General features: G+C 43.6%; 1 protein-coding gene across 3 annotated transcripts in view; it reads left to right on the forward strand.

Moving 5' to 3' along the window:
- Positions 1-20391, forward strand: part of DENND11 (DENN domain containing 11) — a 42859-nt gene extending 22468 nt beyond the window's left edge. For all 3 annotated transcript variants that reach the window (XM_061638763.1, XM_061638764.1, XM_061638766.1), the window contains exons 3-9: positions 200-358; positions 1288-1435; positions 3150-3288; positions 7582-7713; positions 10583-10733; positions 11558-11626; positions 14462-20391. In XM_061638763.1, the coding sequence (XP_061494747.1) occupies positions 200-358; positions 1288-1435; positions 3150-3288; positions 7582-7713; positions 10583-10733; positions 11558-11626; positions 14462-14657 (994 nt within the window). In that variant the 3' untranslated portion in view covers positions 14658-20391. The remainder of the gene's footprint in view (positions 1-199; positions 359-1287; positions 1436-3149; positions 3289-7581; positions 7714-10582; positions 10734-11557; positions 11627-14461) is intronic.
- Positions 20392-20785: the final 394 nt, after the last annotated feature.

Genomic DNA, 20785 nt, shown 5'->3' on the forward strand with positions numbered 1-20785 from the left:
GTGCAGCCAATGCAGCTGTGTCTCTACCTGCTCCACACCTGATGTCACATATGACCTCAGGCATGGGGGCAGGTGTGCATGATTTGTGGAAAACTGCTTTTAATGGACCTCCCTGCCCCATCCTGCTGTCGCTGGATGTTCTCTACACCCTCCGTCGCCCTGTCTGTTTATTTACATTATGGCCAATCTTCCTTTTCAGTTACTTCCGGAAAGGCCTTTGCTTTGGCTTGGCCTGTTTTGCCAACATGCCTGTAGAGAGCGAGTTGGAACGTGGTGCCCGTATGAAATCTGTAGGGATTCTTTCTCCTTCTTACACCCTGCTATATAGATACATGCACTTCTTGGAGAACCAGGTCAGGTAAGTTCTTGGGGAAAGGGAAGCAGGGAGGGAGGTTGGTTGGTCGTCTCTGTACCATAAAGTGGCTTAGGGACAATTTTTGGTTCATGTTGGGATGTCGTGGTGGTTTTTCTGGATGTCATGGTGAGGTTGTTTTGGCTGCGACTTAGATGACCAAGTTTGCCAACTCACTTCCCAGGAACGGTATGTGGAAGTGAGGCCATCTCTTTTGTCTTTTTGGTGCTTGTTGAAGACTTTCCTCTTTCAACAAGCCTTCTAAGTGGAGGTTGTTATCGCAGGTGGCATCTATATTAGATTTCAAATAGATTTTATACATGTCACCGTTGCTGTTTTTTAAATTGCTTTATATGAAACTGTGTTTTTGTTCTTAAATTGTTTTTATATATGCAACGAACTGTTTTTATATGTCGTAATTGTTTTGTATATTATTTTATTGTGTCATAAATTGCTTTTGAGATGCCTAGTAGGAAACGATTGATAAATGAAATAAATAATAAATGATGATATGCCCACATTCAGTTCACCTGGGGGTATGTGCTTAAGCATGAATGCCCTTCTGCATCAAGGACCACGTGCTCTAGGAAGGAAGCCACATGCATGGTTCCCCTTGAGGTTTTGTTAGGGCAAGGTGTGCTTTGGGTTCAACTTGTGACACCTCTACTAAACAAAGCTTGGGCCTCAAACTGGCATGGTAAAGCTCCTTAAAGGTAAATAAACACTACCTGTGCTTTTGTGCTGTCTGTCTTGCTGTGGCTATTAGATCAGAAAGGAATCTCATGATGGCCAAAATGGCAGAACTGGCAAGAGGGTTCCCTGGCCCTGGAGAAGGACTAGTGGGTGCTGCCAGTGCAAAATGCTTGCTCCATTAACGGAGGATTATTCTGCGGTTACCCTTCATAATGAGACTTGCTTATCCACTTGCCTTCCAGACATCAGCTGGAGATGCCAGGGCATTACTCTCACTTGGAAGCATTTTATGATGACAAGAAAGGAGTTCTCCCTGCTGGCACCCTTGTTCCTCAGCAACCCGTCCACTGGCTGCCTTCCATCCACAGATACATGTACCCAGAAATGAAGGTGAGCAATAGGCTGGGGTTAGTGGGCTTTGCATGAGTGCAGAGTGAGCCAATGATCTACATTGTTCAGCTTGCCTGAAGTAGGTTTAGTTTGTGGCCAAGATGGATCTCCTGAGGCCTCTTCCATCATGCCAGTGTCTCCTAGCGTAGTGAAGAAGAGCAGGTATGCCACAGAAAAGTATTTTTATTTATTTGTTTATTCTGGTTTTATCCTGCTCCTCCTCCAAAGAACCCAGGATGAGATACATGGATCTTTCCTCTGCCTATGCATCCTTACAACCTTTGATTGTATCAAACTAGATTCTACTCAGAGTAGACCCATTGAAATTAGTGGATTTAAGCTAGTAGTGTTCTTTAATTTCAATGGGTCTACTCTGAGTAGGACTAGCATTGGCTACAACCCCTTGTGAGGTGAGAGAGAGCATCTGGCCCAAGGTTGCCCAGTGAGCTTTGTAGTTGAGTCAGGATTTGAATCTGGATCCCCTATCCCCCCCCCATGCATACACATTTTTTCTCCTCAGAATGACATACATGGATCTTTCTTCTGTTCTGTCTCTCCTCACAATCATGTGTGGAAGCATTGACTGAGAGTGAGTGTCTGGCTCAAGGTTGCCCAGTAAGCTTTGTGGTTGTGTGAGGATTTGAATCTGGGTCCCCCACCCCTACTGATATATCCCTGCAGCTTTTTATATCTTACCTTTCTTTCAAGAAGCTCAGAGGAAGGGTCTCCATGGGGTTCCTAGTCACCCAGCCAAGTACAGGCTGGACCCAGACCTGCTTGTCTTCTGAGGTATAGCTATCTAAGTCTGGTGCCTTCAAACTATCCGTTTGGATGCCCTATGGTAGACTACTAGTGTGGGTTGAGCAACCTACACTTGAAGTGCTCCTGTTGCCGTTAGCAACAGTGTGGATCAGTGGAAGATCAGGACAGGCTGAGATATTCTGCCTTTCTGGTGTTGTAGGGCCTCACAAGCATTGCATGTCATCACAGGGAGGGTCTCCCTTAGGGTAGATTTGCCTCAAAGAAAATAAGGCAATCCAACTTTCACAATGTGCACTTTCAACAAACCAGAGATTACTTATCGACAGTAAATTTATTAATTACAAAGTAAATGTAAAGTAAGTAAATATTCAGGCATATATATTTGATAATGGAGGCAAAACAGCTATCATTGGTAGAATACCATTAATGGAAATTGTAGCTTCTTTAACACATAAACCTCCTTCACTACTGTGGAGAATTTGAAGCCCAGGAGTCTTTTTAAATATTTATATATTTCTTTTGACTGTTGGAAAGTAAAAGCTTGTAACAGAACAAGAAGTGGGAATCCTGTTCTGTTCAAATATTGTGCTGAGATTTAATAACCTGAAAAAATGCTAAAAACAAACAATCAGCATGAAAGAACAATAACATACAGGCACAAAGTGAAAGCCCAAGAGCCTCTTTTTTATTTCCCACTTACCTGTATCCAATTGTTTAGGTCTATTAAAGCATGACATAGGTTTATTTATTTTGTTGCCTGTCAGCAGCTTCCCTCAGGGAAAAACAACTTTGCCTCTGTTTGCCTGAGAAGATGGAAGCCTCTGCACATGAGAAGCTCCTTTTTTGGAGCTGCTGTTTGTATTTTAGCTGCTGCTAGCCCAGCCACCAAAATCAGAGCCACCTTGTTTCTGTTTTGTCACTAATTCTCTGCTCTGTTTTCCTTTGGCTGCAGATCACACACCCTGCAGGCTGTATGTCTCAGTTCATCAAGTTCTTTGGCGAGCAGATCCTTACTCTCTGGAAGTTCGCCTTGCTTCGCAAACGCATTTTGATATTTTCGCCGCCTCCTGTTGGTGTGGTCTGCTATAGAGGTATGGAGGGGGATGGGAGAGGTGGTTGGAGTTAGCAAACATGATTGGTGACAGATTTTGCTTCTCCTTTCAAATTGCGATTTATTTAAAATGTCTCTTAACTGCCCTTTACCAACAGATTCCAGGACAGTGTGCAAAAGTGTGAATTAATTAGTGACGCACACCACATAATAATACAGTTCAAAACCAGCAAATACAAAATACAACTGCATAGAATTAATAATAGTGTAGCACCAATGCATTGGAGCGGGTGTAGAGCGTGGGGAATTATTTTCACATGTGGTGGATGTGCACTGCTGTTCAGACGTTTTGAAAAAAAGTATTTCATGAGATTGGGTTAATTGCAGGGCAGAACATTAGCCATGACTCTCTTCCGGCTCTGTTTATCTATTTTCCAAGAAGATAATTTATCACTACACTTTTCTTGTGGCAGCAAGAATCTTAATTGCTCATCACTGGAAAGAGATTGACTGCAGTTTAATGGATTCATGATAGTCTCAGGTTTGGAACATAGCTTTGATGGAAAAGTTAACACACCAAAGGTTGGTAAGGTGGGACCCAAATAAAAAAGATAATTGTAATATTAAGTGGTTTATGTTTATAAGCTATGAAGTCGTGGATGAGCATAATTTCTGTCCACCATTGGCCCATGTCTCTTTATGGAGGGATGTCTTTGGGTAGTACCTAGAATTTACTATGGCTAAACTTTTCTATCAAAATTGAATTTCTAAATCTCTATTTTTAAATACTTCAATGAGATCTGTGGTTCAATATGTGTATCTATAAAGCAATAGTAATGATAGCGAAATGGATGTTTAGGTACAGATATATTACATTCTATGCTTTTAAAGCTCACCTTAATCTCAGTTACTCCAATTTTTAAACCCTTTTTTAAATATAATTTTGAAACTTTTTAATTTATTTTTTTGTCATGGTGTGATTTTAAAAATTTATATATGTATACATGTTTTAAATAAATAATATTAGTACATTGCAGTAGGTATCTATATCTCTTTAAAGAAACTGATCTGTACACATAAGAAATTGAATAAAAAGAATGTTAAAAAAATACAAGACAAGAGAAATTAAAAACCTGAAAAACTAAAGAATGTAATAGGGAAAAATCCTAAATGCTGTGGCAGGGGTGGGGAACCTCTGGCCCTCCAGATGTACAACTCCTGCCATCTATGACCATTGGCCATGTCTGAGGCTGATGAGCATTGGGAGTCCAGCTACATCTGGTGGGCTACAGGTTCCCCAACCCTATTCTAAAGAGATGTATGGGCAGTGTGTCCAAGGCCATCTAGTGGCCTGTGGGCGTGAACCAACCTGCAAAACAGTTTTTTTTGTTCCCCAGGGCCTTGCTGAATTTTATTCAAAGTTTGGTAAAATCTTTACCCACAATGTCACTCACAAGGAAAAGAGAATTGTTTTGAAAAGTTATAGAGCTTTACAGCACAGTCCCATGTCTATTCATACGTAAGTCCTAATGTGTTCAATGGGGCTTATTCCAAGGTAAGTGGCTATAGGATTGCAACCTTATTGTGACATCTCTCTTTGAGTTTGAGACATGGTGTCCTAGGGTGCCCAAGTACATTTGCTCTTCTCTGTAACTGGGAAAGTAGAGCTATTGCCCATCACAGAAATCTTAATTGAGTAAGTTGAGTCCTTGATCTTAGTTTTGTGAGTTTTAATCAATTGATTCTGCGTACTTTTACATGTAAGCAAAAACAATAACTCTGAAGGTAAAAGCAGAATTTGTACCATGTTAGAAGAGGCATTCCCTTTTGCATGTGTGAGAGAAGGCTTGTTCACACATTACATGTACAAGTATTTATGTGAAAGAGTGTACACTCGTTGATTAGTACAGCTCAACTATATTGTACACAGGGGCCCAAACTATATGTGTGTTGAATGTAATGTGTGAACACCCCTAGAAAGAAAGGGGTGTTCTAAGTCTTCTAAGATACTTACAACTTTGTCCATTTCTGGGCTTTGCACCAAGAAGGATGTAGTCAAATTGGAATGGGTTCATGGGAAGGCAATGAAAATTCATAGGGGATATGGAGAACAAGTCCTGTGAAGAAAGGTTGAAGAAACTGGGTGTCTTTAACCTGGAGAAGAGAAGACTAAGTGGAGGGACATGATAACAGTCTTTAAATACCTGAAGAGCTGGTACGTAAGAACAAGGCAAAGACTTGGACTGTGAGCGCACTAGTCGCTTCAAGAGCAGCAAGAATGGTTTTTCTGGCTGTGTTTTGAAGTGACTCTGACCTTGGCTGGACACACCTCCCTTCCCCACTGCTGACTTCAGACCTTTCAGGACTGCCCACAGCAAAGTGTTGGGCCAATCACTGTCTCTGCCTGAGCCTGCAGCAAAGCGTTTCCATTGGCAACACCTGGAGGGGCAATGGGTTGATCTATAAATCAGTTCAGAAATCTGTCTGAAGCTGAATTTAAAAAGAGCACTTGAGCTGATCCAACCAGGTTTTAGAGCAGTGATTCTGAAACGGTGCGCCGTGGCACACTGGTGCGCCGCAAGAAGTGGCTAGGTGTGCCACGAATATTATGAAAGTATATTTTAAAAATGAGAAGAAACCCATTTGTATAGAGATTTATTTTTATTCATAGTTTAAAATATATTAATATATTTTTAATTTTGTACATGAAGTGCGCCAGAAATTTTTTATGTTTTACAGTGCACCGCAAACCAAAAAAGTTTGAGAACCACTGTTTTAGAGTAAAAAGGGGCAGAGCTTGATTAGCATTGTGTGCCACTGTTTTCAGAAAAGGGAGGTGGAGGTGCACTGGAACCGGCATAACAATAAGCCTGTCTCTACCCTTGTTCTCTGCTGCCCAGAGGACAGGATAAGAGCTAATGGGCTTAAGTCACAGAATGGTTGATTTTGGTTAGACACTAGGAAACCTCTTGATAGTAAGAGCCATTTGGCAGTAGCCCCAATTTCCTGGAGAAGGCTTGATTCTTCCTTCCTGGAGAGGAGGTTGAACAGCCATCTGTTGCAGATGCTCTAGCTCTGAATTTCCTGCAATGAACAGGGGGTTGGACTAGGAGTCCTAAAAGGCTTCATTCAATTCCGTATAATCCCGAGGTATGAGTTGGGAACTTCCAGCCCACAAGCCTAATTAGGATGCAAGGCCATTTCCTCAAAAGCACCCACCTACCCCATACCTCGCATCATATGTGATACCACATTTGGAGCAGATAACAATGCAGCTCCAAAGGAACAATCAGGAGCTTAAAGTGAGCTTCTGATTATTCCTTTGCAAGCAGAGCTTGCCGGTGCTGACAGTGAGCCCCATTGGGATCAGCTGCACTAGGGACTTCCCCGTTGGTATCAGGTGATGAAAAATACCTTTCTCTGCCTGAGACCCTAAAAAGCCACTGGAAGACAAAGTAAACAGTATTGAGCTAGATGGTCAAATGTTCTAACCAGAGCTTGGAAAAGTTACTTTTTTGAACTACAACTCCCACCAGCCCAATCCAGTGGCCATGCTGGCTGGGGCTGATGGGAGTTGTAGTTCAAAAAAGTAACTTTCCAAGCTCTGGATCTAACCTGTTCCCGAGGAGGCAAGGGGTGTGTGTGTTGTGGCGGGGAGGACAACTTCTGTTTTACAACCAACACAAAACGCACACACAGAGACATATCCGGTACACTATGCCTTCTTGAAACAATCTTCCTACTGATGCCTCATAAATTGGTTCATATAGAGAGCCCTCTTGTGCTTTTTAAAAATGCAAACAACAACAGTTTTTAGATGTTGGGATAAGGTCATTTCACCCAGCAATATCATTTGGAAGATTCTTGTGGCTGTGGCTGTTTGCTCATGTGGGCAGGCTTTCCAGAAACTATAAGCATTTCCACATTGACAGTTTATTGTGGACTTGGTACTCCTCATGCAGCATCCATACAACATCGTCTTCCTCAGAATGCAATGCCATCCCATAGCTCCCCCTCCCCCAATATAATCCAGATTTACAGTTTCTGTGGAAAATCTGATTCTTTTTTTCTTTTTTTAAAGGAAATGGTAAATGTGGATTAAGCGGGTCAGGGATATGGGAAGGCATTTTGTTGAGGATGATGTCATGCGGATGCTGCAAAACTTGCATGCGTGAGCAGCACCAAATCCGCAATAAAATGCTGTGTGGAATGTGCTCTGTCAGGTTCCCAAGCACATCAGCATTTCCAGAAGCAAGTGGTGAAGCTGAAAGCCACAGTGACCCTCATGCCCTGATGAAACTTCCTCATCCCGCTTTTCCATCCTTGCTTGCAGTTTATTGCTGCTGCTGCCTGGCCAATGTCTCCTTGCCTGGCATTGGTGGAGCCGTTCCTGAGTCCAAGCCTTTCTTCTACGTCAATGTGGCTGACATCGAAATGCTGGAGATGGAAGTGTCGTACGTGGCCTGTAAGTATGCAACATCCTTCATTCATGGAAGACAGGGCTATCAATGGCTACTAGCCATGATGGCTGTGCTGTGCCACCCTAGTCAGAGGCAGCATGCTTCTAAAAACCAGTTGCCGGAAGCCTCAGGAGGGGAGAGTGTTCTTGTACTCGGGTCCTGCTTGCGGGCTTCCCCCAGGCACCTGGTTGGCCACTGTGAGAACAGGATGCTGGACTAGATGGGCCACTGGCCTGATCCAGCAGGCTCTTCTTATGTTCTTATCCTATATTGGGTAAAGAAGCGCAGGCATTTATTTAATTTATTTTATTTAATTTAATTTATATACCGCCCTAAGCCCGAAGGCATGCCAAATACGCCCCCAGGCCTTTCTGTCCAGCCCTCAGTACTCTTCCCAAGGCCACAGCCCTCATTGCCCTTGTCCCACACACTCATCTAGTGCTTTTGCCTTGCTGGAATATTATCTTTGAGCACCAATGATGCTTCTTGTTTGCTTGGTTGGAGGATGAATGGATGTGCATGTATGTGTTAGAACTCTCTGACTTTTGTGTGTCTGAAAGGTAGCCCACTGTACAAAGGAAAAAGTCACATCCATTGTTCTACCCGCTTTTCCCTCTGGCCTGCCAATCATTGAAATGTGGCCCCAGAAGGTTTCCCATGAGGGAATGCAGCCCTCAGGCACAAGAAGGTCCCTCACCCCTGTTCCATGTGCATGTGCTTGCTCACTTTGTGGTCCTGGGATTCTGCAGTTCTCCTCATTCAGGGGTTTGGACCGAAATAGAGTATCAGCTATTATGTACAGCCTTGCCTTAACACTGGGCACAATGGGATTATGGAGTAATTTATATGTTCAATAGCATTAACCATTAAAGGTTTTCTAAGACTGTACCATTTCAGAGAGGGGGAGGATAGCAAGAGGCTGCATGTCTGAATACTTTACAGCAACAACCAAAATTTCCCTGCTGATAGGACAGCTTTCCCCAATATTGTACCTACCCTGTGGAACTCCCTACCTTAAATATTAGATGGGCGCCATCTTTGTTATCTTTTTGGCACCTATTGAAAACCTTCCTCTTTCAACAAGCCTTTTAAATTGAGACCTTATCCCAGTCTGCTTCTGTGTTGGAATTGCTTTTTAATATATTTTTAAACCTTTTAAAAAAAATAATGTTTTTTAATCTTTTTTAAGACCTCTTCAAAGCTTTTTTTAAAAAAATATTTTTAAAGTTGTTTTGTTTTGATGTGTTTTAAAGTCTATTTTTATAACGTTTTAAAGTGTTTTTAGTGCTTTTGTTTGCTGCCCTGGGCTCCTGCTGTAAGGAAGAGCGGGATGTAATTCAAATAATAAATAAATCAAATAAATATTGGGTGCTCAAATGTGGTTGGACTCCAACCCCATCAGTCCCAGCCAGAATGGCCAGTTGGGAGCTGGAGTCCAGCATCATGTGGGGACCCAAAGCTGGAGAAGGCTGATACGGAAAAAAAACTGCATTGCAAGAAGACTAATCGTGGCATGCTGTTTTCTACACTTAAGGGAGCTCCCCCCTTCTTCTATGTAGGGAGGATCCAGACATATAGCACATCAGCTGCACCACCACTTGTAGAGGCTGCACTCAAGGAAAAGCATTAGGGGGACTTATTTCGGCTGAAATATATGAATCAGGTTTAGCCAACATGATGCTCTCCAGATATATTGTTGGACATGATTCCCTAGAAAAGACAATAATGCTGGGAAAAACAGAAGGGAGTAGAAAAAGAGGAAGGCCAAACAAGAGATGGATTGATTCCATAAAGGAAGCCACAGACCTGAACTTACAAGATCTGAACAAGGTGGTTCACGACAGATGCTATAGTAGGTTGCTGATTCATAGGGTTGCCATAAGTCGTAATCAACTTGAAGGCACATTACAACAAATAGTTCCCATCATCCCTGACCATTGGCCATGCTGACAGATGCTGATGGGAGTTGGAGTCCAGCATCATCTGCAGGGTACCCACGCTGGCTGTCCCTGATATAAATTCTCTCTTGGGATGTGTGAACATCAAGTCTGGGCCCCTTTTTAAAAATCAAAACAAAGCATGGAGTGCAATGTCTGGTTTGCCTCCCTCAATACCTGTTCCGCCATATTCTCCTGCTCTCCGGCCTTCAACAGGTGTGATTCTACTTTCTTTCTGCTTTCTCTGTGCGATCCACCTTGGGGTGTGTGTTTTCCACTTTGTCCAGTGTGCCTTCCCCTCCTTGAACAATTTGAGCCTGGGTTGCCAAGAGCTACCCAGTGTGGTTAGCATGTTGCTGGAATACAGTCTCCATCATTTTTAACCATTGGCCATGCAGGCTGGGGCTGATGGGAGTTGGAGTCCAAAAGTATTTTGAGAGCCCCACGTTCCTCATCCCTGGGTTAGGAGAACAAGCTGGGAGATCCCTGTACACCTCCGCTGTGAATGCAGTGGACAGCCTGAAGCAAGCACGCAAGCTGCCACCTCCAAGCCTTTGGGCCCCTGCTCCCAAATGAAATAAGTGGGTAATGCTAGCTCACCTTACAGGACTGTGGTAAGGATTGGTGAGATAAGTTTCTTGCTTATGAACTTGGTAAAAGCATTGTACAACCAAAACCAGAATGGAGAGGTGCAGAAGCAGACAGTTTGGAACGGAAACTCGAGGGGTCATTCAGAGGCTTTATAGGTGACATGTGAGCTGTGGATTACTGGTAGAGGGGTGGCATGGATAGTGTGTGGTTGAGTTTCTTCTTTCAAGCAAGGGGAAAAGACTGCCATGGTGTTTAAAAAGTTACCTGCACAGTCTGATTTAGCTGCAGTCAAGTTGTGACTAACCTGTTCCATTGATTTCACTAACTTGTTCTCTATCCTCGGCAGGCACGACAGAGAAAATCTTTGAGGAAAAGCAGGATCTCTATGATGTCTATGTGGATAACCAGAATGTGAAGACACACCACGAACATCTGCAACCCCTCCTGAAAATTAACAGTGCAGACAAAGAAAAGTACCGGAGGCTTAATGATCAGAGGTAGCCCCTGAATTTAGAAGTTGCTTAAGTGTAGGACTCTCAGCCTTGTTTCTGTATTATACCCAAGTTCTGGTCACTTCATTCTGCCTCCAGTGCATATGTCCAGAGGTCTTTGAGAAGACCAGACTCAAGACCAGGAAGATGAAAATAAATTCTAAAAAATGCAGATTAAAAAGTCTGCTGTTTAAACGTAGCCTTTCCTCTAACCACAGGCATCCACCAAATGCTCATCAGTTTGCTGTAAGTTCAGCAATGGGGAACCTTCTTCAGCCTGAGGGCCAAATTCCCTCATGGGCAACCTTCCAGGGGCCACGTCAGTAGTGAGCAGGGGCAGAGGCAAAAGTGGGTGGAGCAACAGATGTTACCTCTTTGTACAGTGAAAATCAGAGGTTTCTACAGGCACCTACACTCCACGCACATCCCTCTGTCTTCCATCTAGCCAAGAAGAGGCATTATGGCAGTACAAGGACACATTTGAGCCAGGCAAGAGAAGGGCACAGAGCAGGGTTATTGAGGGCTGTAGTCTGGGAAGAGTTCCAAGGGCCAGATAGAAATACTGCACAGGCCACATTTGGTGCCTGGGCCTGAGGTTCTCTACCACTGCTGTGGTTGGATACGTGTGGATAGAATGGCCAGGAAGCTGTTCTTGGTCATCTAGGGATAAGTTGGGATATAGGGGGAGCGATGGTCCCTGAGATATGCAAGGTCCCAGCTCTCCAGATCTTTATAGATCAATACCATCACTGAATTGCCTTTGGAAAGCTATAGGGGAGCTGTTGCAGGTATGGAAATCTTGATGTGACAGCTATGTTTCCATCATTCAGACAGATGTTGATGTACTCCCAGGAAGTGGATGGAGACTGCAGTTCTTGTGAAGAGGACCTTTTCATCCTGTGAGTTGTTCATGAGCAATTTTTTAGAAGGGTGGGCAGAAGATGGCTCTGAACTTAAATGATAGATATTTGGTGAGTTGCAGTAGATTAGCAAAGATTTTGGACTCTCAATTATGTAACAACATGAGCAGCAAAAGAGCACCACCACCCCGTTCCCCCGAACTGCACTGCTGAAATGAAGAAAGCTTGGGGGTAACCAAGAGCAGGTTCGTGTTTAGAAGGAAGAAGTCTGAGACTTTCTTCAGTTCTGGAACTCAAAACAAATTCCTGAGCTCAAAATCCTTTAATTCTGTTGGTATATCTTTTGTACCACACTCCTGTTGGTGGATCTTGCGGTTCTAGTAAAAACAAACAAAATAGACCCTGCAAGCCTCAAGGGTCAGTCCACCTCTGATTTAGAGCATTAGTTCATGCCGGTGATGAGCAAGTTGCATGCACACACATCTCAGCACGAATTGTGTTTGCCTCAGAAATAAGCGGAGCTTCCCCCCCCCCCCAAAAAAATCAGGTATTAACTTGGCTTATTTCCAAGCCATTCTGAATTTGGATTGAGCCCCCACCAGTAGTGGACACCTGACTTCTGGTTGGTTGTATCGCTGCTGTTTACTGGTAGGTAGAGGGGGTGAGGTGAAGCGGTGGGGAGGTTCAAACACATAGGCAGAGGCACTGGCCCTGTTGCACCACACCGACCTTGCCACTACCTCCCATGTCACCCTGTGCCTCCCAGTAAGCAGCAGCAACATGAACAACAATACCCCACCCTCACTCCCACCATCCTTCTCCCACTCTACCTCTCTTTACTGGAGCTACAGAAGAGGTGGCAAGTATGGGGAGATCTTCATCCCTACCCTTGGGAACACTGCCTGCCAAGTGACAAAAGTAGCCCATGAGGAATGTGGTTTTCCAGTGGCTTCTGCAGTGGCATTTTTCAAGGGTTCCATGCTCCCAGCATGCCCAGTAGCATGCCAGGGTGTGGGAATGGAACAAAATGCCTTGCATGCAGAATGCTCAATCTCCAGGAAAATGTTTTTGAGACGGATTGGCAAAGGAGGGCCCTCAGGTGCCTTTGTCAGCCAGAGTCGATGACCTGATGGTTAAGCCTAGCTTGAGAGTCCCTTGATAGCTCCTCTTAAATCTGGGGCAGCAAAGAAGTGGTAATTCTAGGTATAATCATGTAGTGGGAAGCCGTAGATGCAAAAAGAGATAAGGAGGGCAGCACCAAAGATGGCCAGAGAAGCACAGAGAGAGGTAGCTGGAGGAGAGAATGTATTGACTCAAATATGCTGCTCAGCAAGTGATGGGGACAGAAAGGGCCTTCTCTGTGGCTGCACCTAAACTGTGGAATTCTTTGCCCCATGAAGCTTGGTTGGCCCCCTCTCTTGTGGTGCTTTTGCCATAAGGAGCTTTTAACCCTTTTTGTCTGGGCAGGCATTTCCAGACAGGCAACTTTATTATTATCTTTTAATCCAATGCCTCTGTTTTCTCCACTGCAGTGGTCTGTTTTTTCAGTTATGCAACATTGTCTGGGTTTTTTCTATTATGTATTTTAATTTTTATTTATTTTATTTAAGAACAATTATGTACCACTTAATCAGAAACCTCTAACCGGCTGACATAAAACACTATAAAATATTCACAAGAAAATGCAGATAAAATCAGACTTAAAAAAAGCCTGGACAGGTTAGAATTTATCAAAATACAGATAGAATCAACGGTTTAGAGACGAGATAATAGTATTTATAGAAAGTTACTATATTCTGTAGTTGATTCTCGTTGCTGGTTGCTCCAAGTGCCACATAAGCACTAGAAAGGTAGAATATCGATGCCCAAGTGAAAGAAATAGAAATTAGAACTTTTAAGAACATAGGAAGCTGCCGCCTACAGAGTCAGACCATTGGTCCATCTAGCTCAGTATTGCCTGTACAGACTGGCAGAGGCTCTCCAGGGTTTTCATGCAGGGAGTCTCTCCCAGCCCTCTCTGGAGATGCCAGGGGCTGAGCCTGGGACCTTCTGCGTGCAAGGCAGATACTCTACCCCTGAGCTATGGCCCTTCCCCAAAGAAGAAGCAAGCACCTTTTGGGGAAAAAAGAACTTGCAGATTGTCACTCCTGAGAAAGATATTTTAATTGAAACATGTTGGGCAGCATATTTGACCTGTCAGTGCTCCTTCCAGCATCTGTTTTGAGGTTTAGCTGTCCATGTGCTTCTCGGGAGGCTACATACAGGCGGCCATTTCTTCTGCAAGTACATGTGCCAAGTGGGTCAGCTTTTAACTGGTTGCAAGCTTGGCTTCTGGCTAGCTGAACCTACTTCTGACTAGGGTGGCCGTCATCACCCTGGGGTCCTCAAGATGTTTTGGACTACGGTTCCATTCAGCTGCAGCCAGAGTCTGCTTCCCTGTAATTTCTACCCGTCATTTCTAATCTTGCCCTCTGGAGCAGCAGAGAACAGGTCTGTTCCGCCTTCTGTGTGACACCCATTCAGATACCTCCTTGATATGTCAGGTGCCTCTTCCTGAGAATTCTTTCCATCCTCAATATTCTTAGAAGTATCACCTTGGGCCCCAGTTCCTGTTTTGAAATCCAACAGTTTAATGCAGTGTTCCCCAAACCAGTGTACGCCAGATGTTTTGGGATGTGATTCCCATCATACCTGCCCGCTGGTCATGCTGGCTGGGGCTGATGGGAGTTGTGGTCCAAAATGTCTGGAGGACCCCATGTTGGTTAGGATAACCAAGAGGGCAAGCAATAAATACCCAGTCTGTGTCTTTGGGCAATGGATTTCCTGTGGGCTTCACACATTTTCACACACCTCCCTTTCACATTATCTCTGAAGGTTCTTCATGGAGCAGAACAACCGGATATTTCAGACACTGATGGAGGTATCAGCCACCCAGGACAAAACCTTGACAGCTGACCATGCCCGAGGAATGGGCTTGGACCCCCAAGGTGACCGTAGCTTCCTCATGGACCTACTGGAAGTCTATGGCATTGATGTCATGCTGGTCATTGATAACCCTTGTTGTACTTAGTGGAGGGAGCCAGATGAGTGGGACACGGAGAACACAACACGTGTGAAAGGAATGCCCTACAGGAAGCAGGAGGCAGCCTTGCTGGACCTCGCCACAGCTTGAATCATCAAGGACTGCCTTTTATTTAAGAAAACGCCCTACAGAAAGTGTTATTTATATTTCCCCTCCCGCTATTAACTATCATTTTCAGAGATAACTTGTTGTGATTTCTCTCTTCTAGGATAGGCTGCTCAAGCATATTGTTTCTCTTTGATTTGTGTAAAACTGGTGGTCTGCTTCCTTTCCACCCTTCCTTCCCTCCATCTCCCAAAACAACACAACAAAGGGCATTTTGAGAGCCTAAACCAGACCTGGTGTGTGGGAAAAGCACTTTACTCTCTTGGGGACCAGTGTGATTTTTTAAAAAATGCTGCTCTGAGCCTTCATGATTTGACTAGTTGACCTTCCTCAGTCCCATCAGATTTCCTTGGCTGTGTGTGTTAGGGTTGATGGGATTTGGGAATCCAACATAATCTGGAGGGGCCACCCATGATCTATTTTATGCACGTTAAGATCCTTGAATTCTACCTGTATGACATGTTTCTAGTTCAATTGTGGTCAAGCTTGAAAGGGTTTGATTTTTGCCGTGGCACCAATGGGACAGGTTTACTTTTATCCGGTGCCCAGTTACTCAAAAGCAAAATAACTCTGAAGAGTCCATTCCTTTTCTTGACTGAGTAGCAGGGGGGATCTTTACTACTATTACTATTTTTGCCTAGCTTTGTTTAGTAGATCCTACTTGAAAGGATATCTTGTTAGTCCCCACTGAGTCATGATTAACCTTGCAATTCACCCTGTGGGTTCAGAGGGAAGGTCCAGTGCCAAGCGATTCCCATCTGAAGCCAGAGCAGTTGACCTCATCCCTTATGTTCAGCAGTGCTTTGCAAAATCTGCCAGCACAATCTGCAGCTATAGAAAGCATCATCTCAGCTTTAGTTTGGATTGTTTCTGCTTCAATGAGCTCTGCTCTCTGTTTTTATTACCTGACCATCATGATGTATGCAGTCTATGTGTTACAACTTCAGGAGCTGCCTCTCTTGCACAAGGCAATTTGTGTGGTCTGTTACACAGGAATTTGTCTAGGCTTCTCACCATAACCACATAAATCTCCATTATGAAGGTTCTCTGTGAGTCTCCCATTGGAGCAGTGGTGGTGTGATTATACTGAAAAGGTAGTTGACAAGCACTGAGGGGTGGTGGTAAATCTCTCCCTGCAGTTCTGCTGTCCTATAGTGAGGGGATAAGTAATTCCTTTGAGGAGAGGTAGATAATAGTGACCACGCTGCACAGCCACTCAGTGGTTTGCTTGCAGGAAAAACTGGGCTTTATGCATCATGGCTAATTGGCTGCAACACTCAGTCTTGTTTAGCCTTCTGGGTTTAGAATTTAGTCTGACTTGTGCCACAGACCATGGGCAGTAACTTGCACCAATTCAGGATCTGTTGCCTTGTGGCTTGCTTCTGCAGCACCTTCACCGCCTTGCTTCTCCCCTAGACTCTGAGACTGCCTGGCATTCCTGCTTTTTCAGATAGTGCATATTTGACCTGTCAGATGGGTCTCAGCTGTTCTAACTGGAGAGTGACTCTTTGCTGAGTGGGCAGGGGTGGGGGGAGCTGGATTTCACTGGAGGAGGACAGACACTATGTTTGAGCCTTCTCTGGTTCTGATTTCTTCGACCTAGTCAGTTTATATTCTGCTAACAGCTGTCTTTACAATATTTCTTTCCCACTTTGCTTTTTGGAACTTCTTTTGGACTTTTAGTGTGTTGCTTTTGCTCTTTGTGGGGAGTACTTTTTTTTAAACCATATATTAAGAGAAGGATGGATGAGATGAAATAATCCATTTGTGGGCCGTAAAAGTGATGGCAGTCATCTTTTTCTGTATAGAAGACACATTCCTTCAATGTCTTAAGCCAGGCGTGTGGAATCTGTAGCCTTCCAGATGTTGTTGGACTACCATGGCCATCATTCTTGACCATTGGCCCATGGTGGGTGGAGCTTATGGGATTTGTGATCCAATGGTATCTGCAAGGCTACAGGTTCCCCACCCGTCTTAACCCTTTCCTCCTACCTCATACTAAGCTGTTCTACAGAGACGATTTTTCCCGTGCAGGGAGTTGCGACTGGAGTAACTTACTTTATGTAGTGAAAGATAAGAACTGAAATGCTTTGTTGCTGCTTTACTTAACAAATGACTTGAATCATCAGTTGCTGCAGTCTCTCCCCTTGGTATCCATTATGTGGTGGTGCTGTTTTGTACACAAAGCAAGCCTTTTGGGTCTAGGATCTTTGCCTATGTCCTGCTTCTCTCGCAAATTGCTAAGCTGCAGCTGGGCACACACTACTAGAATAGCATGTATGGAGCTAAGTAGATCCAGAACCAGGGCCCGATAGGTTATACATAGAAAAGGGAAGATGCCGTAGGGGTCTGTTCTCTACCAGAATTTCTGTATTATACCCCATGGATTGGGGGCCATACACCTGTGACTTTGCTGTAAATTTCTGGAATAGGACATCATGCAGGGCTTAAGGAGGAGTTTTAAAGCAGTGTTCTGCAGAAAGGAAGTAACTGGTCAGAGCAGGCTAACTTTTTGGTCAGCGTAAATTGGTTGCCTTCTTACATTAGCCTGAGACACAGAAAAGTACCTGAGCAAGGCTTTCATGTCAGTTTGCAGCTGTGCTAGGAAAACATTCCCTGCTTAATTTATGCACAGGAGTAGACTGCTTGGTAAAGGCATAGGAGCAGGGCTAGTTAATAATAAAAAAAGCTGGCAAGTGTAGGAGCACCAATTTCTAAGCCTGGCTGCCTCATGCCAGTCAGGGTGGACGTTGGACAGGAGAATAGTTTGCTCCGCAGCTTGAAATTTGCAAACATTTATAATCTTTCCATCTTTAGAAGAAAAGGAGAGGAAGGAAATTAATTCTTCTGACACTTTTATACTTAGGTAACAGTATTAAGATGATTGTTCACAACAGGAAAGCAGGAAACTCCTTGAAACATGAGTAGAAGAGAGATTTTTTAAATAACAAAGCAGAAGCTTCAAGAGAAGAGCAAAAATATGACATTTTGAACTACATCAGAAACAAACTGGAAACCAGCTATTTTAGAGGAAACATGCTGAGCTATATAAATGTTAAAAATTTGCCCTCCCTGGCTCTTGCCTGTATAGGTCATCTTCCTTTAACCAGGGATGTGGAATAAAAGTAGGAAATGTTCAGCAAATTGCCTGGTGCTACTTGTCCTAGATGAACAAGCAAGTGGCTGTTTCTCCGTTTCTTCCATGTGCGTAAGAGAATTTTATCCCTCAAGAACAGTGTAGGTACCTAATCTGCTGCAGATCCCGATACAAGATGTCTATCTTTGCACATGTGCAGTTTTTTCCTTCTGTCCCCCCTCTCCCCCCAAACACCAACCGCATGCTCTCATGCCATAGGGAAAAACAGTATGCAATACGTTTCAGGCCCTGCAGGCAGCTTATGGTGACTGCAATTGCAGTATTAAATAACAGTAGAACTCCCAGTGGGAAGTTTAAAGGGATGGATGGCCATTCTTCTCACCAGCCATAGGAGGCAATTTTATCCTTGGTGCTTGATCAACTTGAGGACCAGAGCGGGATTCAAACTGAAAGCTCCCCTGTACTACATCAATATTCTCTGCTTTGTCTTGTATATATTATTTTATTCTTCTTTTAAAAAGTTTAAAGATGAGGCCTTGGTTGAAGTATCAAATTTGAATGCTTGGAAAACTGAGGAAGAGTCGGGTCAATTTGCCGGGGGGGGGGCAGATCAGTGATGGGTTTGTAATTTTATCTATTTCACAAATCGTAAATAGGAGTTACAAGTGGGACCTACAACCAAATGTTGCAGTGTGGAGTGCTCCTGTTCATGGTTCCAACTAGGCAACCGTGACCTTTTCCAGCATACTCAATTTCTCTCCTCCTTTGCCTGCTAGCATTCCATGTGCACTGAGCATGCTCAGTTCATTGGGTTGTTTTAGGGGCTTCCATTAGTTTTTTTCTCTAAATTGTTTTTGTATTTCTGCACAGTATCCTTGGGGTTTCCCCAAGCCTCCTGGTACCTCCCTCTTGTATGTGTGTGTGCTGTTTTGGCTGTGTAAGGATAGGCACTTGGAGAAAATGAGTTTGCTGTCAGTATATGAATGATGTTCCCTTTGCTGTACAGGAGAAACAGTGCAGTTTGCTATGTAAATGCTAATGGGGGGATTACTAGTTCTTTGTATGACATGCAATGCACACTGCCTTGCCTATGAGATCACTACTGGTTTTCTAGGTCTTTTGCCATAAAACACCATAGCTATTTTAAGCTTGTGTGTGTGTCTAGAGGGGTTATCACCATGGTACTGAAATATTTAAATCTCCATCAGCTTTAGCCTCCACACTCCATGGTGAATATGGTGCACTTTTTATAAACAAGCACAGTCCATATCACTGGATAGTCTGCACAGTTCACATAGATCATTCAGCACCGTGGCAGCTGAATGTGTGAACTAACATTGGAGAAGTACAGTGCTTGAGGTGACATTGGGCACTATTAAAGTTTGGGGCTGTGATGGCTCCCTTCACCTGTGCAAGTCAAAGGACGAACAGACACGTGTGAACCACACCAAAACATCTACCATAAATAACAGCTGGAGGAGCTGTCATGAAAAATAGCTGCTTGCTTTGTTAGAGAATCACACAAGCTTTTTGTGGAGCAAGTGGAGTATACTGTAAATATATATACATCCTCAAGCCAGCTGCTTCTGTTGGAGGAATTGGCTGCCACAGTGGACCATGATTAAAGGCTACCAAATCAACATGCAGGAGCTTGGTTCCCCTGATACTGAAAAAAACAAAACACGTTAAAAGGTCTTTGCTTTTTTTTTCTGAGTTGGATCAGGATAGCAGCCCTATGGAAGAGGGTTAACTGTTTCTCCCTTCTCATCCCTACCTGCAAAGCTAATTCTTAGTGCCACTGAGGGAAGGGCTAAGTATTAGTTGGCCCTGACATTCCACCAGTGGGGCTAATAACTCGGGCATGGGGACAGAGAGACCTTGATTGGGTAAAGAGGTTAAAGCTCTCCCCACAAAACTGTTGCCTCAATCCAATTTGGGACTTTCCATTGTAAGTTTGAAATGAAACACCAAAAGCACAGCAGGAGGTGATTGTATTTCTCCCAGGTATAGTCTGGTCCTATAACTGCTTATGATACTTCTGTGCTTGATTGCTGGAAGTATTTCTAGTAAGAAGGTGTACTGACTGAATCTACCTCTTGAGTGTTGGTAAGAAAGAGTCCATCCCCTCTTCTCCCAGTTAAAAGAAATATATACATATAGTGTGTTGCATAATAATTAAGAGTGGCACCCTTCACTAGGTGATTCTGCAGAGTCTTCAGCTGACAAGAGTATATAGCTACCAGTTTGATATTGGCCATAAAGACAGCACAGACTGTGATGACTCTATCTCTGATGAAGCATAAATATGATTTGATTGGTGGCCAACCTCTTCTGACTAAGCTCAACTAAGCACCTTCCTTTTAGCAGTGTAAATTGTACCTGTGGCTTTCTTCATTTCTCAGTAAGAGGAAAAGCGCTTAAGTTTGTGGATTGGCACTGCTTCTGCGGAACCCAAGGAGGACTTTTGTACATACTGTAATGGTCTTTTTTTTTACTCTATTAAAGTTCACTTTTAACACATACACGCTTTGTGCCTGATTAGTCTGAAAATATTTTATGGGATGTGTGTAATTCTGTAACAAATTACACAAACCTTTTCTTGCCATTTGAGAGATGTGTTTCAAAGCTTTTTACATTAGTAATGCGACAGCATCAGTATCTTGTGTCTTGGAAATTACCTGTCGACACCCTGTCTGTCACTCCTTGGCCAGTGTGCTTCAGTGGTTTAATGATGATAATATCCTTTCAAATAAAACTATGAGTTCAAGTCTCCCATGATCACCACCTATGCTAGGGGCCAGCAGAGCCCTTATCTCTGGAATACGTGTATCGTTCTGGTCACCTTAGCTCAAAAAGGATATTGTAGAGCTAGAAAAGGTTCAGAAAAAAGCAACCAAAATGATTACTAGGATGG

This window comes from Rhineura floridana, chromosome 8, assembly GCF_030035675.1.
Source record: "Rhineura floridana isolate rRhiFlo1 chromosome 8, rRhiFlo1.hap2, whole genome shotgun sequence".
NCBI classification, from domain to species: domain Eukaryota; kingdom Metazoa; phylum Chordata; class Lepidosauria; order Squamata; family Rhineuridae; genus Rhineura; species Rhineura floridana.